This window comes from Pipistrellus kuhlii, unplaced genomic scaffold (genome assembly GCF_014108245.1).
Source record: "Pipistrellus kuhlii isolate mPipKuh1 unplaced genomic scaffold, mPipKuh1.p scaffold_m20_p_31, whole genome shotgun sequence".
NCBI lineage: Eukaryota > Metazoa > Chordata > Mammalia > Chiroptera > Vespertilionidae > Pipistrellus > Pipistrellus kuhlii.
In genome coordinates this window covers 364267-390099 of record NW_023425531.1, presented here as the reverse complement: position 1 = coordinate 390099, position 25833 = coordinate 364267, and the positions used below count along the sequence as shown (strand labels likewise).

Below are 25833 nucleotides of genomic sequence, written 5' to 3'. Positions count from 1 at the left end.
AGATGGCACGGGGTTGATGTGGTCAGAACAGAGCAGGCACCACGAAGCGACTGGCACCCGCACATCCTAACCCTGAAAGAAGGGAGTTCTTCAGAAGCAGCTTCTGGTGTAGAACACGGGCCCAAGGGTGTAACACATCACCTCTCAGCTCCAGGGCCTCGTCCCCCCCAGCAGCCTGTCCGTACTGAGGACAGCCGCCCAGTGCCTAACGCACAGACGGATGTTTACAGAAAATGCGGAGACAGAAGTCTCTCTCTCACAGAGGAGGCTGGGTGCGGGGACTTGCCGGGTCCCACGCAGAGCCTGGCGGTAAGTCTGGGCCCGAGCCTGTGAGTCCCGCCAGCTTTCCTGTGGAAGCTGAGGAGCGTGCACTGCGCTCTCGTACCACGTATTCCGAGAAGAAAGAGAAGGGCCGGGCAGGCTTCAGCGAGAGGGCGATCTCTCCTTCTTTGCCAGCTGGTAGGATGTTGCCATCTTCATCTATGATCTGGAATGAAAGAATCAATGTAGGTTCTTTAAGTTTTCTTTTCCCACAATGGGAATGGGCCAGGAACCGTTACACGCTGTGACGTTCCTTATTGAGCCGGCCGGATGGCACCCACCTGGACGTCATAGGGCAGCACGCCCTTCCCCATCGAGCCCGGTTTGATGTCCTGCCCTTTCAGGTTGGCACAAATGATGCCCTGTGGGGAGCACATTTTACGTAAGCAACAAAGATGCCTTTTCAGCGGCTGTTTATATGCGACAATGCAACTAGGACTTTCCCAGTTTTTCCCAGTTTTCCCAGTATGCGAGCTCATTTGCTAAAGCACTTTAGATTGGTGGTTCTCAAACCGGAGTGTTTGTCAGAACCGCCTGCAGTTTGTTAAAACGCTGGTTCTGGGCCCATCCCAGAGTTTCTAACTCAGGGGTCTGGGGAGGAGGATTCTGAGGATTTGTGTTTCTACCCAATTCCCACATGCTGCTCACACTGCAGGTTTGAGGCCCACACCGTGAAGACCATTCCTTTAGGCCTAGTGGTCGGCAAACCTTGGCTCTTGAGCCACATTCGGCTCTTTGGCCCCTTGAGTTTTTAGCCAAGGCCAGCTTAGGAGTACTCTAAGTTAAGAACAATGTACCTGCCTATATAGTTTAAGTTTGAAAAATGTGGCTCTCCAAAGAAATGTCAGTCGTCCTATTGATGTCTGGCTCCGCGGACTAATGAGTTTGCCGACCCCGGCTCTAGGTGAGGCCCTGTGGCACGCCCCTCCTGGTCCTTGGAGGGCGACGGGAAGAGGAGCTCGGAGCCCTGGCTAGTAGCTCCCTCGGAGAACGGCGTCCCGATATGCCAAGGGTGTGGGTTCGATCCCAGACAAGGCACATATGAGACTCAACCAGCGAATACACAACTAAATGGAACAAGTCAATGCTTCCCTCTCCAAATCAATCGCTAAGAAACAACAGCAACAACAGTAAGCCTCTGCACCCCCCCCCCCCCCCCCCCCCCCCCCCGACTTCGGGGCAGTCAGGAAGACTAAGGACCATCACCATCCCCTCCAGCCCAGACTGGCAATGCAGAAGCTTGGGTAACTGCTGGCAGGGAAGGGGCACCCTGGAAACTTCCAGCAGGACGGGCTCAGCTGGCCCCACACCTACCACCTCCGTCTGCCCGTAGCCCTCGTGCAGGTCCAGCCCCGTCTGCCGCTTCCACTGCTCCCGCACCTCTGCGTTGAGGGGCTCCCCGCCTGTCAGGCAGTGCCTCAGCTGCAGGAACTGGTACCTGAGGGACAGAGAGCCAGTGAGGTCTTGGGTGTGGGGGGGACCTCAGTGGCTTTCTGCACAAGGTCATGGGGATGTTCTAGCGACAAGCGGACGGGCTGTGGGCAGCACGGGCTGTGCCTGTACTCCACCTTGCCCCACTGTTCTACCCTGTACACCACCACCAGCTCCCTGGCAGCTCCCTGCAGAGTGGGCCCTAGCAGGCTGGTGCGGGTGCAGGGGGGAGGGGAAGGGGCCCTGGTGGGCTGGGGAGGGGTGCAGGGAGCGAGGAGGGGGGCCCTAGCGGGCTGGGGGGGGAGGCTGTGGGCACTCGCCGGGACGGACGGTGCTGGCCGGGCTGGGTGCTGGGTGGTGCAGGGCTCAAGCAGAGTCTCGGAGCCCCAGCCCCTCTCTGGGGGAAACTGAGGCTGAGAGCCCCCCAAGGCTTCACAGGCAGGTGCTCCCAGGCTGACACTGCGGCCATGAGGTGCTCTTGTCTCTTCGGTGTGGGGAGGGAGTGCGGGGAGGGGGCGTGAGGAGGGAAGGGGGTGCGGGAAGGGAAGGGGGTGAGGGAGGGGGTGGAATTGTAGGGCTCTGGCTGTCCCTGGAAAACGCTCCATGTCCCCTGAGGCTCCCCCTGTTACTCTTACACTGGGGGCCTTTTTGTCCCCCACTTCCCCGAGATTTCAGCAGGAGTGGGGCATGTCCGGCCCACGAAATCGCTGGATCTGGCCCTGCCAAGGCGTTGGGGTGAGTTATTAAATGTTGGACCGAACAGGGCGGGTGATCTTTAAGCTGGTAGTTTTGCCTGGCTGGTGAGTGCCGCTGTGCACACCGGAGGCCCTGGCCTCGGCACGCCCTGCTTTGGCACATTCCCAGATCCTTGCCATGCTCGCTGCGGAGGGGTCCCGCCCAGTGGGTGGAGGCCAGGGCGCCCGGAGAGGCTGTGGCTCCGTAAGCTTGGCTGGCAGAGCAGATGGAGGTTCCTGTCACGCACCTCTCCAGATCTTTCTGCACGAGCATCCGGTACACGGTGGGCGCGCAGCACAGGGTGGTGATGGGGTAGGTGGTGAGAGTCTGGATGACAGAGAGACACAGGTGTCAGATGTGGCTGGTGAGAGGCACGACCAGAGCTGATGTCTACAGCCCCAAGTCCTCTGTGTCCATCTCACAGGGAAAACAAAGCAAATACTAGTGACTGTAGGGAATATTCAATTATTGGAAGGAATCTATATATATAAAAAGGCAGCTACCGTAACGGCCATAACGACCTAACAATCGGTTGCTATGATGCCCACTGTGGCCACCAAACCCGTCTGATCAGGGGGTGGGGCTGGCAGCCAACCTCTCAACCCCTCCCCCTGCCAGCCTGTCCTTGATTAGACTCTCCCACCCCGATAAAGAGCAGGACCTGCCGACCAAATGCCCCCTCCCGTCCTCCCCCTCCCCCAGCCAGCCGCACCTCCGATCAGCCTGCCCTCCCCATGATAGGCTCGCCCCTGATTGCACCCACCCAATAGGGCTGGCCAGGCAACCTTCTGCAGCCTCTCCCCGCCAGCCAGCCATGCCCCCGATGGGCCCCTACTATCTTGATTGGCCCCCAGCCCCTCTCTCAAGCTGGTCCCATACCTGATTGCCCCCCACCCCAATTAGGGGCAGGGCCTGCCGGCCAATCTCGACCCCTTCACCCAGCTGGCCTGGTCCTGATCGGGGGGGCCCTGATCAGGCCCTGATCCAGGCAGGCTGGCTGCCTAACCTCCCACCATCTCCTCTTCCCAACAGGCCCAGCCTTGATCCACCCTGAATGGAGCTGGGCTGGCCAGATCCCACTGGTACATAAATTTGTGCACTGGGCCTCTAGTATGTATATGTTACAGTAACAGACATGCACAATCAAATTCAACAAAAGGTGAACTGTTGAATTTGAGAACCACCCCAAACTGGTTTATTCTACTTTGGGGCCGCAAATGACCTCTCCTGGGGGACTTTGAAGTGCTGACTCCTGGACAGCACTGACCCGGCTCTGTAAACAAACCTACCCATGCCTTCCCAGCCCTGCTTCTATAGACTTCGGTCCTGTTGAGTGGACTGGTGGAATGCACGAGCAAGGCCTTCCCAGGCCTTTGGTTAGCTGCTTCAGGCTGGCCGGGCTCAGTATGCCCGAGCTCCTTAAAACCAAAGGCATTGCACATCTGGAGAAACACTCATGTGTCAAGGTCCTCTTTCTAGACAGGGCCACTCTGTCCCATGACCGAGGGTCCATCTGCATTGAATGTAAGCATGAGGAGCACGCTCTCCAGATGGGTGTCTAGGCCACCTGGGTGTCACGGACCAAGTATGACTCTCGCCTGTAAGCAAGCATTTCTACTGTGTGTGCTTGCTTCCTGGGTTCCAGCTGGTCTCAGTAAGTGGATGTCTCTGACTAAGAATAGTGTAAATCCACAAACGCTTTCATAGCACTTAAAATGCACACATTGTATTTGTAAAATGAGAATGTTCTCTTTTTATTTTTCAGAGAGAGAATCAATATGAGAGAGACACATCGATTGGTTGCCTCCTGCATGTACCCTAACTGGGGCCAGGGATCTAGCCTGAAACCAAGGTAGGTGCCCTTGACCAGAACTGAACCCAAGACCCTTCAGTCCAAGGGCTGACGCTCTAACTGCTGAGTTAAACAGGCTAGGGCAAGAATGCCCTTACTTTAATATTTTATGTAATGTTATATTAAATATGATTAATTGCATAACCTATCATTATATTAATATATCAATGAATAATATTAACAATCGATATATTAGTAATAGATCTTACATAATATTATATTAAGCACTAGAGGCTCACTGCACAAAGATTTGTGCAAGAATGGGCCTTCCTTCTCCTGGCTGCCAGCACTGCCTTTGCTCTGGCCGGAGCCGCCTTCTTGCTTTCCCATGCTGCCCAGAGACCTATGTCATTGTCATGGTGCCTGTATATGCAAATTAACCCACCATCTTTGTTGGGTCAATTTGCATACTCATTCCTGATTGGCTGGTGGGCATCGCAAAGATACAGTCAATTTGCATCTTACTCTATTATTAGTATAGATAATATATTAAAGGTGGATAGAGCTTTGGCCTGCAGACTAAAGGGTCCTGGGTTCGATTCTGGTCAAGGGCATGTACCTTGCTTGTGGGCACATCCCCAGTAGGGGGTGTGCAGGAAGCAGATGATCGATGTTTCTCTCTCATCCATGTTTCTAGCTCTCTAACCGTCTCCCTTCCTCTCTGTAAGAAATCAATAAAATATATTTTAAAAATTGTAATGATACAGAGATTAGCATGGCTCCTGCATAAGGAGAACACACGAATTTGTGAGGCATTCCATATTTTTTTTTTTAAAAAAAAGCCCCATGAGTCTGTGTCTCACCAAGAAGCGACTTTGCTCGGCCAGTGTGTGCCGTGGGTTGGAGCACCCAGGGTGGCAAGCTCCATTTCCAGTCAGGACACTTACCACGTCGCAGGTTTAATTTCTATCTCTGGTCAGGCATGTGTGGGAGGCAACTGATCCATGTCTTCCCCCCCCCGCCCCTTTTCTGGGGATCCACCCCTTTCTCTCTCTTTGTGGGGCAGACAAAGGAGAGTTGGAGCTAGAAGTCACCACTTACGTCTAGGAGAGTGTCCGGGTCAAACTGGGCCATCTGATGCACGAAGACGCAGGCTCCCTGCAGCCAGGGAGCGAACACGCTGCCGATGGCCGCCTTGATCCAGCCGGTGTCCGACAGGTTCCATATGGTGTCCGAGGGCTTCAGGTCCAGCCAGTGCCTGCGGATGAAGAGCAGGCAGACAGAGCAGCAGGGAGCACAGATCGGCGCCCTCAGGGACTGGGAGGAACCTCAGTGACCACAAAGAAGGGTCAAAAGAAGCCCCAAGGAGACCAATGCGTCTACCTCCCACTTTGGTGGAAGACTGGTCCAAACCCTAGGATCTGAGAGTGGGTCCGTGAACCTGGTGGGAGGCTGAGCTTGGAGCATGTCCATTGATGCAGCAGATATTTACTGAGCAGACACCGTCTGCTGGCACCCTCTCCCAGCAGAGCGAGCCGGACGGGCCAGCTCTCCGCTCAGTTTTAGCAGGAGACGGGGAGGAGGCACAGGTTGAGTCAGTGTGAGTCATTGTGGTGGTTTCGCACAGAGGTGTGCTGTGAGGACGTGATGGGGTGGGTGACGGGGTGGGGACACCTAGGAAGGCTTCCTGGGCGCGTCAGTGCACCTGGCGGAGAGGAGCCAGACGGAGCCTCCCGTGGAGGCTGGGCCAGCAGGTCCTGCGAGGGGCCGCTCCGGAGCTCAGGCTGGCAGGGCCCAGAGCGCTTTGTACATGTCACGTGGGCGCTATCCACGCAGCAGGCTGTCCAGTAGGCAGTCAGACACGCACGCCAGCAAGCAGGGCAGACCGCAGAGGCGGCGTTTCTCCTACCTTCCGCAGAGAGTGTACCCGATGCCCAGGCTGCCGTGGGAGTGCTGGGCCATCTTGGGCGAGCCGGTGGTCCCGCTGGTGAAGTATATGGCCGCCGGCTCCCGGCTGCCTGTGTCCACGGGGCCGTGCTCCGCTGAGGCGCACCTGGAAGGCAGGGACGCCGATGTGGCTGACCCTGCAGCCCCCCCAGCGCCCGCGTCTCGCTCGCACCAGCACCCTCTCGGTCCCGAAGACCATCAGTGGCTCAGAGTCTAGTTCAAAGCCTCCCGAGAGGGTTTGCAGACCAGTGCTGAGGTTAACAGCTACCACTCTCTAAGCTCCACTACCTGTAGCCAAAGGCATGGCCAAGGTCACCTTCAATTAAAAAAAAGAGCAAAATGCCAGCTGGCATGGCTCGGTGGTTGAGTGTCAACCTGTGAACCAGGAGGTCACAGTTCAATTCCCAGTCAGGGCACATGGGCTTGATCCCCAGTGGGGGGCGTGCAGGAGGCAGTTGGTCCATGATTCCCTCTCATCACTGACGTTTCTATGACTCTCCCTTCCTCTTTGAAATCAGTAAAAATATTTTAAAAGAGATGTGTACTTTATTTAAACATTTTTTTTCTCAGTACTTATTTAATCTATGAAATTTTAAAAAAAGTTTTGAGTCTATACATTGTTATTAGTATTCTAGGAGTTTTTATAATTTATAGGGAGATTTTTGGTATTTGAATCCAAGTTTTTATTTAATATCTTCAATATTGCTGACAGACACCGCTAATTGTTTCCCTCCTTGCATTGGAAAAACTGATCTTGTCAGGTCAGTGGCAGCCATGGCTCCACTGGGGCCTGGGGCCAGGGAGGGGGTGGCTGAGACCTGTTAACCTGAGCCAGATGCGGGCTAGTGATGGCACAGGAGGCGGTTCCAGTCAGAGAGACTCACGGGCTTTTTGGGGGACGTTTCCTTGTTCTGGAAAGAGCTGAGAAAGGGCTGCCCCCGCCTTCCTCTCTGGCCTTCGGATGCTGCTGGAATACCTAGCCACAAGGGGCCCCAGGCGGCAGACACCCAAGGTGGCCTGGAACCTTGTCAGCCACCAAACCACTCGCTCAGCCAGCTCTCACCACAGCCACGTGGGGTGACAAGTGGTATTGTTTGTGGCTTCTGCTTGGCTCCCGTGGATGCGCAGACCTTGCCCTGGTCCTGGCTGCGGGACAGGCACCCCCTGGGGACGTCCTGGTCCCTGGTCCCGCTGAGAGCCAGGCGGTGAGGGCAGTGAGGTGCCCAGCCCGGCCCGGCCCGGCCAGGGTGAGCCGGTGAGGGCCGCGGTGCGGTTCCGGTGTTGGTTGCTCGGCAGACACCTGGTAAAACCCCTCCACGCGGTGAGACTAGTGTGGTGGTTTGAGGTCCTGGCCGAAGGGACAGGGTTGAGGACACCATTGTAGTTCATCTTGATGAACCGAACAGGTTGCCATGGAAATGCCAACAGTGGCTCACAAAACAGTGCTGTCCTGCCTGTGGGCCTCTCCCCGCAAAGTGCAAAGCACACACAGTGCCCGCCTGTGCGCGCGCCCCTCTGGATGCTCCTCAGTCCGCTCAGAGGCGCTGGACACAGGCTTTCCCTGTGTTTGCTTCAGTTTCACTGAGGCAGAGCAAGTCCAGGCTGCAGTGACAGGAGATTGTCAAGCAGTAATCTGCCTGCTGCCCCTTCCTGGAGACCGGAGTCGTATCTTTGGGGACCGATTGGATGCCGATGCTTCCAGATTGTTCCCTTAGCTCTGAGCCGAAACACACACCTCCCCGCGGGGTCTGGCTGTTCACGGCCCTCTCAGCCTGCCCAGCGGGCACCCTTCCCCGAGGGCACCCCCAGCCGCCAGTTAGCCAGGGCTCAGCTGGCCCCTGCCCCCGTCCTCCAGGCCCATCCAATGCCAGGTCCTGCGCGCCTTCGGTGCTGCTCCCTCCGCCATCCAGAGTCAGGCCCGGACTGACCCGGACTCCCTCCCAAACCCTCGTCAGCGGCCCCCTGGCTTGTAGGTGAAGGTCCGGCTGAGCAGTAAGGCCCTTAGAGGGGAGGCCAGCCCTGCCCCATTCTGCGTCAGCTTCATGCCTGCGGGCATCACGGCTCCAGTCCTGCTGATCAGAGTCCAGTCCGGAACCGCATGGAGGACGGGACAGGAGCACGGGGAAGGGGGTTGGGACAGGGGGACAGGACAGGGGGACGGGAAAGGGGGACGGGACAGGAGGACGGACAGGGGGGAGGGGAAGGGGGATGGGACAGGGGGATGGGGAAGGGGGACGGGACAGGGGGACAGGAAAGAAGGATGGGACAGGGGGACGGGACAGGGGGATGGGACAAAGGGACGGGACAGGGGGACGGGACAGGGGGACGGGACAGGAGGACAGGACAGGGGGACGGGAAAGGAGGACGCCGCCTGGCCCATACTCTGATCTCCCTCATCCTGTCTGTTCACGTGTTCTACACCGCGCGTGCACAGGGCACACGGTCCTGATGGGGACACAGAGCACACGCGTGTTGGTTGCATGCTGCCTCTCCCTGTGGGCTGTGCGTCAGGCCTGCGCGGAGGACCCCGCTGTGAGGATGGCAGGAGGGCAACCATCACCCCTGGCCCAGGCTCCCATCCGCTCTGCGAGCCTCGCCACTCAGCCTCACACCCAGGGTCCCGCCTGCTCCCGAGGAGAGAGTTGGGAATTGGCTGGTCGGACTTGACTCACATCATTATTTGGATAAAACCTCATTCCCCCCAGGAGTCTGCCTGTCACTGGACAGGGTTCCATGTTTCCTTACATTTCTACTGAGCCATGGCTTTCAGCATCGCCACCAACAGCTGCTTGAGGGATCAGGCCACCCATCAGCATCCCCACCCTTCGCAGGCTGAAGCACTTTCCCACACAAGCTATGTCCTCAGTGCCCTGAGACACCAGGCAGAGCAGCCATGCCCTTTGCACATGGGAGGGAATGGGGGACGTGACCCCTTCCGGCCATTCCTTCAGTAAGTACTGCTCACACGCCAACTGCAGAGGAAAGGGAACAGCGTGGCCAACAACACCTCTGCCCACGGCCCCGGGGTGCGGGAGGGGGCAGGAGTCAGTGAGCTGATCTGTAGCGACCGCACAGGAGCAGCTCAGCTGTGGCCTTAAGGTCTCTGTTGCATCTGCTCAACATGGCTCTGGTGAGATGTATACAATGTGCAGACAATGCGCGTGGTGGTGTTCCAATAAAACTTTACTGACAAGAGCAGGCACCCTGCCAGAATTGGCTCATGGTCCCTAATTTGCCCATCTCTGCGGTACGGGAGCTAACCGGTACACGGGGCAAGTGTCGGACTCGGTATTCAGGGAGCGTCGAGGGTGTGAAGAGAAGAGCACCCACGATGGGGAGTGGGTGGATCCTGCCTAGATGGGTGGCCGGGACGGCTCAAGGAGGAGAAGACATTGGAGCTGAGATCTGACAGGAAGGAAGCGTCCCAGGCAGAGACAGCGGTGGAGAGGCCCTGAGGCAGGGCGTGGCTGAGGGATAAAGGGAGGCTGGAGGGCATCAGGCAGCCGGCGTGTGGGAAGTGTGGGCCACGAGGGAGGCCACAAGCAGCACTCACCACAGGCCGAGGTGGCACTGGGAGAGGACACGGAGCTGCCCTTCCTCGCCCTCAGGACTCCCAGCAGGCGATCCTCTTCAAGGAAGGATCCCAGATGGACCGCCAGTGCTGCGGAGTCCTCGGACAGGGAGGCTCCGAGCGGCTGGGGGGTGACGGGGGGGGGGGGGGGTACTCACTGAAATAACTCCTGGAAGCTGAGCCACCCGGGCCGGCTGCGCGGGGACACCAGGAGCTTGGTCTTCAAGTCAGGACACTCGGACACAACGGCCTCCACTGCGGGGGCCACCTCCTCACTGGCCACGAGGCCCTTGGCCTTGGAGGCCCGCAGCCGGTAGAGGATGTCCTTGGCAGTCAGCTGCGTGGTGCCGGGCATGAAGACCAGGCCTGGGGAGGAGAGGCCGCTGAGCGGGCTGGTCCCCAGGGAGATGGCCTGTGGCCGCTCGGCTTCGTCCTGGGGGAGGGGCCCAGAGCCCTGTGCTCAGAGCCCAGGCCCCGGCCTGGAGCTGACCTTGGCCTTCCTGCCTGTGACCGTGAGCCTGTGACTGAGCCTCTCGGGCCCCTGTTCTGCCCGGTGAACGGGGAGATTGTGTGTCCGGCAGGCAGGAGGCATCACAACAGAGGGCCGTAGCTGTGAGGGTTTCATGGGACATTTGCTCATTATCAGGCCACACTCACATTGCCCTGTTGCTGATGACATTCTCATGGACATCTTTAACCAGTGGTTCCCAAAGTGAGTTTTGCAAGATAATCCACAGGGCATGAGAAGAGAATTTAAAACTTAAAAAAAAAAATACTGAAATATTAGAATTCCTTTTACCTCATGTTTGCACACCTTTTAGAACATGCGTGCGGTATCACAATGTCAGTGACTATCCGGAGGGGAGGGCGTGTGCTGTGGAAGCCATCCACACCGCGGTGAGGGGCGTGCACCCAGGCTCCTGAGCGCAGCGGGCTGGGCTAGGCGTGTCATGTGGGGGTGGCAGGGCTGGGACTCTGACCCGCAGCCTCCACAGTGCTTCCTGGACGGGCCCTCCCTGCCCTCGGCGGCCGTCTGCTGTCCTGGTGCTTGGCCGGCAGGAGGTGCACCTGACACTGAACAAAGCAGGCGAGGCCAGGGCTCGCTTGGAAAGAGACCCCACCTGCCCTGCCCCTAATAATTCCTGTTTCCTGTCCAGACCCCACCTGCCTGCCCCTAATAATTCCTGTTTCCTGTCCAGACCCCACCTGCCCTGCCCCTAATAATTCCTGTTTCCTGTCCAGACCCCACCTGCCCATCCTTAGTAATTCCTGTTTCCTGTCCAGACCCCACCTGCCCATCCTTAGTAATTCCTGTTTCCTGTCCAGACCCCACCTGCCCATCCTTAGTAATTCCTGTTTCCTGTCCAGACCCCCCCTGCCCACCCCTAATAATTTCTGTTTCCTGTCCATACCCCACCTGCCCATCCCTAATAATTCCTGTTTCCTGTCCAGACCCCCCCTGCCTGCCCCTAATAATTCCTGTTTCCTGTCCAGACCCCACCTGCCCACCCCTAATAATTCCTGTTTCCTGTCCAGACCCCACCTGCCCACCCCTAATAATTCCTGTTTCCTGTCCAGACCCCCCCCCCCCCCCCCTGCCTGCCCCTAATAATTCCTGTTTCCTGTCCATTGTGTTCATTGATGACCGGCCCTCTTGCAGGTCGTGGACCCGCAGTGTCATCGGGGCATGTGTCCCAAATGTTTTGATTGTCAGTCTCGTGGCCAGGAAAGGCTGGGGCCACTGTTCCACCCAGCCACATGGCCACAGTGGCTGCCAGCGAGGGCCCAGGAGACGGGCTGGTGAGCTGCAGAGCCTGCCCTCACGCCTCGGCTTCCAGCGGCCGCTTTGTGCCAGAGCACCACACTACTCATCCCAGCTCCCCCATCCTCATCCCAGCTCCCCCATCCTCATCCCAGCTCTTACCCCTAGCCTCATCCCAGGCCCCTGTCCTCATCCCAGCTTCCCCCACCCCCCTGTCCTCATCCCAGCTTCCCCCACCCCCCCGTCCTCATCCCAGCTCCCTCATCCTCATCCCAGCTCCCCCGTTCCTCATCCCAGCTCCCCCATCCTCATCCCAGCTCCCCCATCCTCATCCCAGCTCCCCCAGTTCTCACCCCCAGCTCCCCCATCTCATCCCAGCTCCCCCTGTCCTCATCCCAGCTACCCCCCTGTCCTCATCCCAGCTCCCCCGCCCCCCCCTGTCCTCATCCCAGCTACCCCCCTGTCCTCATCCCAGCCCCCCCGCCCCTCCTCAGCTCAGCTCCTTGGCTCCCCTGTCCTCAGGCCCTCAGCCTTCCTAGCCTTTGGTGGCCAGAGCAGGGCCAGCTCCTAGGAGGGAGTGGAGGAGGGAGGCTGGGAAGGAGGTGAAGGCAGGTGGTGGAAAGAAGGCTGTTCTGTTTGCAGTGAGTCAGCAGGAAGGAGGCAGCTTGAGTGTGTGTGTGTGTGTGTGTGTGTGTGTGAGAGAGTGTGTGCATCTGAGCTCGCATGTGCGTGCATGCAAGTATGTGCATGTGTGTATGCATGCATGTGTATGTTAGTGTGTGACTGTGTGCACATATGTGTATGAGTGTGAGTCCGTGCATGTGTGTGAGTGTGTGCACACACGTGTGTGCATGTGTGCGCAGTGTGAATGTGTGTGAGTGTGTGCATGTGTGCTGTGCATGTGTGTGTATGAGTTTGTGTGAGTGTATGAGTGTATGTGTGCGTGTGTGTGCATGAGTGTATGAGTGTGTGTAAGTGTGCATGCGTATGTGTGCTTGTGTGTGCGTGTGTGTATGAGTGTATGTGTGTGTGTACACATGAGTGTGAGAGTGTATGCATGTGTGTGTGAGTGTGTCTGTGTGAGTGTGAGAATGTGCGTGTGAGTGTGAATGCGAGTGTGTGCATACATGTGCATGTATGTGCATGTATGTGCATGTATGTGCATGTATGTGTGTGTGAATGTGAAAGTGTGTGCGTGTGTGTGTGTGTGTTGTGAGGGTGTGTGTGTGAGTGTGAGAATGTGTGTGAGTGTGTGTGTGTATGTGTGTGTGCGAAGAGCCACTTGCCCTGACTGAGCACCCGTGTGCCTGGCATCTCACTGAGAACCAGTGACAGCGGGCTGTGGGCGGGTCAGCAAGTGGCAGAGGCGGACTCGGAGGCTGGGGTCTGAGACTCCCAGGACTCGTAGGACCTGAGACCTGTTCCTGGTGAGTTCCCTGAAGGCAGCTAACCAGGAGGAGGGAGAGCTGAATTCCTGGGAAGGAGACTTGATTCAAAGAATATGTTTGAAAGCTCTTACATATCATCCCCTCTTGAGAAAACAGACAAACATTCGATGTGGCAGTAAGAGGACACCTAGGAGCCCAGCTGGCGTGGCTCAGTGGTTGAGCCTTGACCCATGAACCAGGAGGCCCCAGGTTCGATTCCCAGTCAGGGCACATGCCAGGGTTGCAGGCTCGAACCCAGTAGGGAGTGTGCAGGAGGCAGGGGATCACACTGCACACACATGCACACATGTGTGTGCACACACACGCACACATGTGTGCACACACTCACCCACATGCATTCTCTCTCATCATTGACGTTTCTATCTCTATCCCTCTCTGCAATCAATAACAATGTATTTAAGAAAAAGCACCTGAGAGCAGCGGCCTTCAGCCTTTTGGACCGTGTGGGCACCAGTGGTCGGCAGATCCGGCTGGTGGCCACTGCCTTCGAGGGTCTCAGGTGTGCACTCACCTCAGAAACATGAGGTCATTTGTTTTGCAAACCACTTGTTCTTACCGGCTCAGAACTGCTAGCACTCCAGCGGCTTTGGACAGAGATGGGTCCCCGGGGCAGCGAGGAGAGCCGCTCGGCTGGTTGCAGCCTGCACACACTCATGCCCCCAGGAAAACACGCTGTAGGGGATGGGGTGGTGGTGGTGATGCGAGCATTCCCGAATCCACTCAGAGACTTCATCATTTTGTTAGAAAACAACCAGCTGCCTGCTTAACCTCTAACTAAGTGAATGCTTTTGACTATTCAGTTTGTGGGTTGACTTTTAATCTTCACAATTCACAGATGGCATAAGTCATGCAAAATAATTCTAAGTACATTTTTATAACAAATAAGCCGCCTTCAACTCTTCCAGCCCACACTGGTCTCACATTTGCAGATTCCTTTTCATAGTGAGTGTGACATAAACTTTGTGTACTGCTGTTTTGATTTAACATGAGCAGTCAGAGCCTGTTTTTAAACATCACGATGACGTCCTTATAATTTCCCTTTACTGACATCCATCAAGCTGAGGCGCTGTAATTTCAGTTAGCAATAACACATTGCCACTAGGCCGTAGTCTCGGGTCAGTTATAATTTATTTGATCATCTTTATGTAGCTGATTCCAATTCTTTCTACTTTTGACCCTGTTGAAACAAACATCTGTGTGTTCTCTACAGAACTGTACTCGTTCTTATTGTTCACTGATTTATAAACACGCCATGCTCCAGAGCAGGAACTGGCAGACATTTTCTGCTAGGGCCGTGGTAGATAGTTAGCTTTGTGGCCGTGCGGACCAGCTCTGTCTCAGTGCGCAACTCCGCTGCTGCAGGACACAGAGGACCACCGGCACTGTGCATAACTGAGTGCGCAGGGCGGTATTCCATTAAACCGTAAAACTTACAAAAACAGGTGGCCAGCCTCGCCGGTGTGGCTCAGTGGACAGAGCGTCGGCCCTCAGAATGAAGGGTCATAGTTCAACTCCGGTCAAGGGCGCATGCCTGGGTTGCAGGCTCGATCCCCAGTAGGGAGCGTGCAGGAGGCAGGGGATCAATGATTCTCTCTCATCATTGATGTTTCTATTTCTCTCTCCCTTTCCCTTCTTCTATGAAATAAAAAAACAGCCGAAACCGGTTTGGCTCAGTGGATAGAAAGGCCTGTGGACCGAAAGGTCCTGGGTTCAATTTCGATCACGGGCATGTAACTTGGTTGTGGGCACATCCCCAGTAGGGGGTGTGCAAGAGGCAGCTGATGGATGATTCTCTCTCATCGATGTTTCTAACTCTCTATCCCTCTCTGTTCCTCTCTGCAAAAAAAATCAATAAAATATATTTAAAAACAAAAAACAAAACAAAACAAAATAGATGGGAACTCACAGGCACGGCTTTGCTGCCCTGTCCTGAGGGATGGGGCTCAGTGTAAGTGCCGCCTCCGGAGAAAGCGTGTTGTTGAGTTCACTCACCTTTTTGCTGGGAGGAGGAGGAGGGTTCCCAGCGGGGCCCACCATCGTGTTTTCATAAGCCCTTGCGTTCTAAAACACCTCCCTGCTTTGTGTTCTCACATCAGAGAATTGCAAGATACAGCCCAGCACCGAGAACCGGCCTCGGCCCCACACGCTCTGGCAGAGCTCCGTGTGCGGTCTCAGTGGCAGGACTTTCTAGCTGCCTGACTTTTGGCAAACTTCCTAACCTCTCTGAGCCTCAGTTTCCTCTCTTGCAAAGCAATAATGTAGTAATACCAAAGGCAGTTCACTATTGTTATTATTATCATGAAGGTAGTTTACTGTTATTATTAAGGTATTATTATTATTATTATTACACCACGGTTGCCTTTAGTGTCAGCTCTGATTTACTCCAGGCAGATCTAACAACCAGAAAGCCTCCCCTCCAGCCTCACCCTGCCCGTGGTTATGGAGTTAACGCGGACACTGACCTGTTCGCATACAAGCCACGTTGACCAGCCACCATTCCGGGACGCGGGGCAGGATGACCGCCACTCGGTCGCCTCTCGCGAGGCCGCCAGGCTGGGCGAGCACGTTGGCGGCCTTCCGGGACAGGGTGCCCAGCTCCCCGAAGCTCCACTTCACCTCGGCCCCCTGGCCACTCACCCACCACAGGGCGGGCCCAGCCGGCCGCTCTCCGGTCTGCCAAGGCCAGGGGAGAGAGGAGAAGCCTCAGGACTGGCCACCAGGCGGAGGGACACCCGGTCCGCCCTCGCCCCGCGCTGGGGGGCCAGGGCACAGCACCAGGGGTCTCTGGGGATCCTCTCCTCCTGAGCACAGTCCGTGCTTGCCCTCCCAGGCCGCTGGATGCTGCGTGGCGGTGTGTCCTCGGGCGTGTCCTCGGGGCTGGGAGGAGCATCAGCTGGACTGATGGGCCCTGGAGGGAGCATCTCACCGAGCTTCTACCGGGAGGAGTCGGGTTCGGTGCTGCAGAGCCTGTGCGCCACGCCCTGCCTGCCCTCCAGGCACTCTTACCTGCCCCCCCCCTCTCTCATTCTCTCCCTCTCTCTCTCTCTCTCTCTCTCTTTCCTCTGCCCCGCGCTCAGCCCTCTGCAGTGTGAGGTGTGCCGCCCTCCTCCCCGCAGACTGCTCCGTGGGGCGGGGCTGGTTCCACCCTCCAAACAGGCGGCCGTGGGTAAGTTGCTCATCTTCTACAAGGTCAGGTTCCTGACTGCCCCGTCCCGGGCCATGGGAATAGGTAAACGTTCAGGTCACTATTTCCCAACCATCAGCCATCTGAGCTCAGGGCTCCAGATCGGAGGCACTGAGCTGCTTTCTCACTCAGCCTCACCCACCTGTCACTCACCGCTGGGGGAGCCACGCCCCTGCCCGGGGAGCCAGTACCTCTGCCCGGGAGCCACACCCCTGCCCCGGGCGTCAGCACCCCTGCCCCGGGTGTTAGCACCCTGCCTGGGCGTCAGCACCCCTGCCCCGGGTGTTAGCACCCTGCCTGGGCGTCAGCACCTCTGCCTGGGCGTCAGCACCCCTGCCCCGGGCGTCAGCACCCCTGCCCCGGGTGTTAGCACCCTGCCTGGGCGTCAGCACCTCTGCCTGGGCGTCAGCACCCCTGCCCCGGGCGTCAGCACCCCTGCCCCGGGTGTTAGCACCCCTGCCCCGGGTGTTAGCACCCTGCCTGGGCGTCAGCACCCTGCCTGGGCGTCAGCACCCCTGCCCTGGGTGTTAGCACCCTGCCCGGGTGCGTGCTGAAAGGTAAGGCGCTGAGAACTGCGCCTGTAGATGCCCTGCTCGGCACAGAAGAGCAGCCAGCGTTGGAGGGTGTTACAGCAGGAAGGGTGGCCCCCGCCCGTGTGGCTCAGTGAGTGGAGCGGAGGCCAGCTGACCAGAGGTCCGGGTTCTGTTCTGGTCAAGGGCACGCACCTCGGTTGCAGGCTGCTCCCCGCCCGGGCCCTGGCCAGAGCGCGTGCAGGAGGCACCCATCGGCGTGTCTGTCTCTCCGTCTCCCTCCGCTCCCTGAGATCCACGGGAACTCCCTCCCGTGGCGGTGAGGACCAGCCAACCGAGCGAACCCCCGGGGGCTGAGGCAGCCTCCCGGGGGAAGGGGCCCAGGCTCCGAGAGCCGCGGGGGCACCGGGCGGGGGCGGGGGCCACACTGAGCCGCGGTGAGCGGGAGAGCGGCGGCCTGCGGCCTGGAGGAGGGGAGCCAGGGCCCAGAGAGAGCCCGGCCAGGGAGGGGCCCGCGCCCGGTGCCGTACCTCCTCCTTCCGGGCCCACTGGTCCAGCACGTCCCCCGCGAAGTTGAAGCGCTCGGGCAGGGGCCTGTCGCCGCGGTTCATGGCTTCGCAGTCCGCCAGGCTCAGGGCCCGGAGCCGGGGGCCCGCGTGCAGGTGGCGGCACACCGACCGGCCCAGCCAGAGGCGCCCGAGCGCCCCGCGGGCCCACGCCATCCGCATGGTGTCCACCTGCCCGGGGCCTGGCTGCCGCAGCACCTCCGCCTGCGGGAGGGGCAGGGTCAGTCCTCCCCGAGCTCCGGGCTCCACGTGGGCTGCGGCCGGAGGGTGCACCCCTGGACAGCACCCTCCTCAGAGCCGCAGGAGCAGCCCCACCTCCCACTGCCAGCCCCCACCTTCTGCCAGCCCCCCACCGCCTGCTCCCCCACCTGCTGCCAGCCCCCCACCGCCTGCTCCCCCACCTGCTGCCAACCCCCCCACCGCCTGCCCCCACCTGCTGCCAACCCCGCCATCGCCAGCCCCCCACCGCCTGCCAGCCCCCCACCGCCTGCCTCCCACCTGCTGCCAACCCCCCCACCGCCTGCCCCCACCTTCTGCCAGCCCCCCACCGCCTGCCTCCCCCCTGCTGCCAACCCCCCCATCGCCAGCCCCCCACCCGCCTGCCCCCACCTTCTGCCAGCCCCCCACCGCCTGCTCCCCCACCTGCTGCCAACCCCGCCATCGCCAGCCCCCACCCCGCCTGCCCCCACCTTCTGCCAGCCCCCCACTGCCTGCCTCCCACCTGCTGCCAATCCCCCCATCTCCAGCCCCCCCACCGCCCACCCCCCCACCTGCTGCCAATCCCCCCATCTCCAGCCCCCCACCGCCTGCCCCCACCTTCTGCCAGCCCCCCCACCGCCTGCTCCCCCACCTGCTGCCAACCCCGCCATCGCCAGCCCCCCACCGCCTGCCCCCACCTTCTGCCAGCCCCCCACTGCCTGCCTCCCACCTGCTGCCAGCCCCCCCCACCGCCTGCCCCCCACTGCCAGCCTCCCACCTTCTGCCAGCCCCCCACCGCCTGCCTCCCACCTGCTGCCAATCCCCCCATCTCCAGCCCCCCCCACCGCCCGCCCCCCCACCTGCTGCCAATCCCCCATCTCCAGCCCCCCCACCGCCTGCCCCCACCTTCTGCCAGCCCCCCCACCGCCTGCCCCCCCACCTGCTGCCAACCGCCCCATCTCCAGCCCCCCCCCACCGCCTGCCCCCACCTTCTGCCAGCCCCCCCACCGCCTGCTCCCCCACCTGCTGCCAACCGCCCCATCTCCAGCCCCCCCCACCGCCTGCCCCCACCTTCTGCCAGCCCCCCCACCGCCTGCTCCCCCACCTGCTGCCAACCCCGCCATCGCCAGCCCCCCACTGCCTGCCCCCACCTGCTGCCAGCCCCCCACTGCCTGCCTCCCACCTGCTGCCAGCCCCCCCACCTGCTGCCAGCCCCCCCCACCTTCTGCCAGTTCACCCCCCGCCTGCCCCCCCCACCTGCTGCCAGCCCCCCCCCCGCCAGCCCCCACTGCCAGCTTCCCCCCAGCCTCCCTACCAGCCCCCACCTGCTGCCAGCCCCCTGACCCCCGCCTGGTGCCAACCTCCCCCACTGCCAGCCTCCTCACTGCTGGGCTCCCCTTCTCCATTTTGCCTGTGACCAGATTAGCCTTAAGACATAAAAATCCCCTCCTAACCAGGTTTCTCAGTGGTTGAATCTGCATCGTGTACACCAAAGGGTGCTGGTTAGCTTCCTGGTCAGGGCACATACTCAGCTGTGTGGTGGGGTGGTCTGAGAGGCACCCAATCCATCTTTCTTTCTCATGTCGATGAAAACATGGCATCAGGCAAGGATAACTGTCCCTCAGCTGAGGGCTTCACGCCCCTGTCCTGTCTCGCTTCTCCCCAACCAAACAGACAGCACCCGCTGCCTGGACCATCGGGCCCCCTTCGTCTGCCTTACTCTCCTCCGACTCCTCTGCCTGACCGCCTCTCCTATAACAGCAGATCATTTGGCCTCAGAATCTGCCTTCTCCTGCCCTGGCCACCCTCCTCCCCTCAGTCCTCCATGACAGCTGGTTAGAAACCCCTCAGTCCAGCCCAGCTCCTCTGGCTGGGACTTGGGAGGAATTACTTATCCCTCCTGCATCTCAGTGTTCTCACCTGCGCAATGGGCATGTTACCCCCCCCCCCCCCCAGGGTCACTGAGGATTTATAAGATAAGGCGTGTAAAACGCATAGTGCGTAGAAAACGCCTCTGTGTGAGCTACGCCACTCAGGGCCTCTCATCAGTGCCACCAGGGCCTGGGCCACGGAGCGGCCGTGTGAGTCCGGGCCCGCACCTCAGCCCCCGCCTCAGACCTGCCTGGGCCATGGCCCAGCCGCACCTCCCTGGCTGCACACTGGAATCCAGCCTCTTCCGTCCTAATTCCGCGGTCATTTCTGTTCCATGACCTGCATCGGCACTTCGCACGGGCGCCGGTCTGAACTCCTGACTGCGGTTGCTAACACACAGTGGTCTCTCGCTCCGAGGTGCCGTGGTGGAGGCCTGACAGCGGCCCCGGCCCTGGCCGCGGGGAACGGCGCGTTCCTTGAGTGCCAGCTATCGTCATCCCCTTCTACAGACGGGGAGACTGAGGCTCCGGGAGACTTAAGCAGCCTGCCCGGCCATCCACCCCATGATGACGGCTGGCCCCGCAGGTCTGGCCTGCTCACCCTCTGCGGTCCCTCGGTGCCGCCTTCCGCAGGGGAGGTCGCTCTGGCACAGCCCCCGCGCCCCCCGCCCCCGGCCTGCCTGCGGCTGGAGGAGCGGAGCCCTGAGAGCCTGTGCGCAGCGCCAAGCCCCCTTTGCGGCTGGGAATGGTGTCTGAAGGGAGTGGCCGTTCAGGCAAACACACATTCACTGCCTGGCAGTCCCTGTGCACAGACACACACACAGACACACAGACACACAGACACACAGACACACAGACACGCAGACACACATTCACTGCCTGGCAGTCCCTGTGCACAGACACACAGACACAGACACACAGACACACACACAGACACACAGACACACAGACACACAGACATGCAGACACACATTCACTGCCTGGCAGTCCCTGTGCACAGACACACAGACACAGACACACACAGACACACACACAGACACACAGACACATAGACACACAGACATGCAGACATAGACACACAGACACACAGAAACACAGACACACAGATACACAGACACACAGACACACAGACACAGACACACAGACACACAGACACAGAGACACACAGGCAAACAGACACACAGACACAGACACACAGACACACAGACACACAGACACAGACACGTAGACAAACACACACAGAGACACACAGACACATAGACATGCAGACACCCAGACACACAGACATGAAGACACACAGACACACAGACACGCAGACACACAGATACACAGATACACAGACACACAGACACGCAGACACACATTCACTGCCTGGCAGTCCCTATGCACAGACACAGACACACAAACAGATATGCAGACACAGACACATAGACACACAGACACACAGACACACATTCACTGTCTGGCAGTCCCTATGCACAGACACAGACAAACAGACATGCAGACACAGACACACAGACACAGACACAGATACACAGACACACAGACATGCAGACACACAGATACACAGATACACAGACACACAGACACACATTCACTGCCTGGCAGTCCCTATGCACAGACACAGACACACAGACACACAGACACACAGACACAAACACACAGACACACAGACACACAGACACACATTCACTGCCTGGCAGTCCCTATGAACAGACATAGACACACAAAGAGACACGCAGACACAGACACACAGACACGCAGACACACAGATACACAGGCATACAGACACACATTCACTGCCTGGCAGTCCCTATGCACAGACACAGACACACAAACAGACAGACACACAGACACAGACACAGACACACAGACACAGACACACAAACACACAGACACACATTCACTGCCTGGCAGTCCCTATGCACAGACACAGACACACAGACACACAGACACAGACACACAGATACATAGACACACAGACACACATTCACTGCCTGGCAGTCCCTATGCACAGACACAGACACACAGACAAACAGACATGCAGACACAGACACACAGACACAGACACAGACACACAGACACAGACACACAGACACACAGACACAGACACACAGAGGGGCACGCACAGGAGTGCAGGAGTGGGCGCAGAGGGCTTGGCAGTTAGCGCCCTTCTGCCAGGGGGCCCAGCTCCCTCGTAAACACGGACGTTCACATGCACGCACACGCACACCACATGTGTACGTGCACTGGTGCGTGCCTCTCTGGGTGACCTTTGCCAAGGTGCTTCACATTCCCAGGTGTCATTTCACCGGTATCTGTGCCAGGGAGCAATGCCACCGCCGCCCTACGCTCCCTGCGGTGTGCGGCACAGCAGCACGGGCCCGGTGCCGCCCGACTCAGTGAGCACGGTGATCCGAAGCAGCCGGCTCTCCGTGGATCCTCGGGCGGACACCAGCGCTCAGAGCTCGCCTCTCTGAGTGCCCTGTTGCCGGGGTCCGGCCCTCGCCCTGACTGACCACAGGCCTGAGGCGTTCCGCCTGGCCTCCGCGTGTGGCCTCTCCTGGTCCAAGTGCAAGATGCGTGGAAAGACTCAAGATTGGCCCGTGGACGTGCTTGGTCCGAGAACGTGAGGGTGCAGCGGCCGCCCGGTGCGGCTCCCTCTCCACCTCCTCCACGTGGAAACGTGGCTTTTCATTATCGCTTTTACTTCCCATTCCTCCTGGACACATTTTGATTTCTAAATAAATCATTAAATTAATACGCCAAATATCTGAAACGATTTTAAACCAGAGGCCCGGTGCACAAATTCCTGCACAAGCAGGGTCTCTAGGCCTGACTGGCGATGGGGCCAATGGAGGCCTTCCTGCTGCCAGTGGAAGCTTTCCTTCCTTCCACGCCACAGCCTGGTGGTCAGCACATGTCGTAGCAAGCAACCAAACTCCCAGTCTCCTGGTCAAACTCCCAAGGGGACACTTTGCAGATTAGTCTTTTATATATAATATATAAACTAGAGGCCCAGTGCATGAAATTCATGCACTTAGGGCATGAGGTGGTGGTGGGAGAAGGGTGTCCCTCAGCCTGGCCTGAGCGAGCCCAAGTCATCAGTCAGACATCCTTAGCACTGCTGCAGAAATGGGAGAGCTCCTGCTACCCCCCCCCCCCCCCCCCCCCCCGCACTGGCCAGCCCCAAGCCCAGCTTCAGCTCAGCAGCGCCTCCCCCGTGGGAGCACACTGACCACCAGGGGGCAGCTCCTGCGCCACCAGTGGTCGATTTGCATTTAGCCTTTTCTTATGTAGGATGAGCGTGTAGCCCTTAGTGTGGCAAAGTCTCTGCTTACCATTCTGTATGTACATGGCCACACTTTGCCATGCAAGCTTGCTGCTTTGTAAAAATGAGCAAGTAGTCCATATCTACCCATCCCATAGACATTTTTAAAGCCTGCCTAAGAATTAACTTCAGTGTGGGAAAACGACTCTGTGCTGTCGCATGCAGTATTCTGTGTCTATTTGTGTATTTGCAAAAGCAGATCAGTTTCCAGAACCACGCCAAAGTGTGCATTTAAAAATCCGTAATGTACAGGGCGTGTTGCCAGGTCTCAGGAGAAAGGTAGGGATTAGATACTGCAAAGAAAGCAATGAGGCAGCCCCAACAAATTAAAAAGAAAGGGAGAGAGAGGAAGAAAGGCATGGAGTGGGAAGGAAGCCAGCTCGCTGGTTGTAGACGCTCCCGCTGACCGTCACGCCTCTGTGTGCGCCTCTGGGCCAGAGCGCGGTGGTGCCCGCTCCTCAGTACTCCCCAGCACAGTGCTGTCCTGCAGAGCCGGTTCCCACCGGAACCATGCAGTCTGATAACAAGCACATTTGTCATAAAGCTGAATGCACTAAAGCAAAGGAAACATCATAGCATCTGTGTCACAGTTTGTGTGCTCACACTTGTTCATTTCCCTGTTTACTTCTGGTCTCCGTATGAAAAATGTTTTTATACAAAAGGCACTAGAGTTTTATGCAGACTTGATTTGAACATCCATTCGCTGCTAGTTCCTGTTGTGTGAAATAGGCCTTGCTTATGCAAACACAGCCTGCACACACGGACACACACACACACACACACACACGGGGGGGTGCCTGTTCCCGGAGCTCGCTCTGCAGTGACTTCCCTCTGTCCGCTGTGCACTTCCCCGCGGGGGACCGTGCACAGGCCTCCAAGGCAGAGCCCAGACTCCGGTGCCACCTCTCCCACTCCACACCATTAACGTGGCAGGCATGTGAGCCCGGCTTGAACCTGATCATTTGAGCTCAGACATGATCCTGGCAGAAAATTCTGGATCAGTGTGTCTCCTAGAACATCTCCCACAGCGCCTGCGGAGTGGCAGTTGGGCAGGTGCTCTCTAGTCTGAGTGGTCGGCAGGGTCAATGGTGAGGGGCCCGCAGGGGAGCCGGGGGAGGGTGTGTGCTCGGCGCGCATTGCCCGGAGCGGGTGGTGCAGTCGGCACAGTGGGCCCCGGCGCTACTTCCCACACCGGGCGACCAGTGCTGAGGGTGAGCCGTGGCCCGCAGCCCCCAGCGGGAGCACACATTCCCAAAGCCACCCAGGAACCGCATCCCAGATCTGCCCATCCCCGCCGCCCTCACCGCAGGCCGGCCCCTCCCTGTCAAAGGGCCCCTCACCACCGCACCGCACTCACCTCTCCCCTTCCTTCCCTCCCTCCGAGACCGCGCCAAGGTCTCCTCCTCAGCCCCACCGTCCAGGCTCCTTACCAGCCGCTCCTCACCAGGCGGGCAGTGGGCAGAGGCTGGGCAGTGGGCAGCGGCCGCTCCTTACCAGGCAGCCGGGCAGTGGGCGAGGCGAGGGGCTGGGCACCTGCCAGGAGACACCCTCCTTCCGCCCATCCCCTGTGGGCACCCTGGCCCGGAGCCCTCCCCGGAGGCTTGTGTTTCCCTGACACCCGTGTTAAAGGGACAGCGGCTTCTCGGGCGCAGCCGTGCAGATGGGGGAGCGGGCAGTGCTCACGCCTGGGGCAGCGGAGCGGAGTCGTGTTAGTAAATGATTCTCCTCCGCACGTGGGGGCTGGGGCAAGGCCCACACGCCCGCCTGGTGAGCTCCAGGCCTGGGGGACTCACCCCCGAACTCTCACCTCCTTGCTCAGTGGATGCCACTGAACCCCCGGGCCCCTGGCTGCCGTTGCGCACCGGCCCAGTGCCAGCCAGCGTCTGTCCCGAGCTGTCCTGCTGGGAATTACTTGGTGACAATGTCGCCGGCTGGCGTGAACATGAACTTTGCCTGTCTGTGCCTTGTCAGTGCCAGGTTTTGGCAACAGGAGTCGGGGTTCTTGAGGTCGATGCCTACTGGTTACCTGCTGGTGACGGTGGTAGACATGGCACTTCCTCCTGAAGAGAGCACACCTCACAGGCTGCCCGATGCAGACGAAGGGGCTGAGGGCAGGGAGCCCGGCTCAGCCCGGGGGTAGGGGGGCTAGACAAGGCCTCCGGGCACCCTGCCCAGGCCCTGAGCTCGTTGGCTGTACAGCAGAGGGGGCCGCACGGATGTGACGAGGTCACGGACGAGGCTTTGGGTGCCTGGTGCAGTCACAGGTCCTTATAGGAGGACGGCAGCGCCGGCCAGCCGCACAGGCCAACCGGGCAGCTGTGCCCTCCTCCCACACGCCCCTGCAGCTCTCTGCGGCCAGTGGGGCTTCCTAGACCCAGCAAGGCTCCGAGGGGGCAAGATCATGAGGAGGAGGACAGGGGAGCTGGCGGGTACCTCAGGAAGGACCACAGGGCGGAGGAGGACAGGAGCACGCTTGGCCAGGGAGGGACATGGCCTGTGCTGGCGATGGCGGGTGACGAGCTGAGGAGACAGGTCACGGAAGTCCTTAGTGCAGGCAGAGCGTTCTCACTTCACTCTGTGGTTAACAGGGAGGCTGGTGGTTTTGAGCCTTTGATCAACAGCAGTAACAGCAATAGTTTATTAATTTATTTCTAATCTGTCTTTACAAAACTTGATGAAACTGAGTGAAATTAAAATAGTTAGGAAAAAACTGTATACAGAATTTTTGTTGTTGTTAATCTTCAACTGAGGATATTTTTCCCCCATTGATTTTTAGAGAAAGTGGAAGGAGAGGGAAGAAGGGAGAGAAAGGAGAGAGAGAGGTGAGAGAGACACATTGATTGGTTGCCTCTTGCCCACAGCCCAACCAGGGCTGGGGATTAAACCCACAACCCAGGTATGTGCCCTTGACTGGAAATAGACCCCGGGACCTTCCTGTGTGTGCCGATGCTGTAGCCATGTAGCCACACCACCAGGGCTGACAGAATTGGTAAGTAGCCTGGACCTGATACAGGGCTGAGAAGCATTACGGTGACAACTAAGAAAGGGCAAGACTTACTCCCACCGGCTTTACCTCTGAACCAAGAAGCAGCCGATGAAAGAATATCCAAGGGCGCATCCCAACAAGAGCAAGAGATGATGGGATA

General features: G+C 58.7%; 1 protein-coding gene and 1 pseudogene across 1 annotated transcript in view; one reads left to right on the top strand and one right to left on the bottom strand.

Moving 5' to 3' along the window:
* LOC118731509 (acyl-coenzyme A synthetase ACSM4, mitochondrial) overlaps positions 1-24147 on the bottom strand; it is a 28794-nt gene extending 4647 nt beyond the window's left edge. The window contains exons 1-10 of the mRNA XM_045589326.1: positions 24118-24147; positions 17252-17491; positions 15470-15680; positions 9956-10163; positions 6189-6332; positions 5381-5537; positions 2735-2814; positions 1636-1759; positions 603-683; positions 386-487 (exon numbers count right to left, since the gene is read on the bottom strand). Of these exons, the coding sequence (XP_045445282.1) occupies positions 386-487; positions 603-683; positions 1636-1759; positions 2735-2814; positions 5381-5537; positions 6189-6332; positions 9956-10163; positions 15470-15680; positions 17252-17449 (1305 nt within the window). The 5' untranslated portion in view covers positions 17450-17491; positions 24118-24147. The remainder of the gene's footprint in view (positions 1-385; positions 488-602; positions 684-1635; positions 1760-2734; positions 2815-5380; positions 5538-6188; positions 6333-9955; positions 10164-15469; positions 15681-17251; positions 17492-24117) is intronic.
* On the top strand, positions 5008-5106 carry LOC118731680 (annotated as a pseudogene).
* Positions 24148-25833: the final 1686 nt, after the last annotated feature.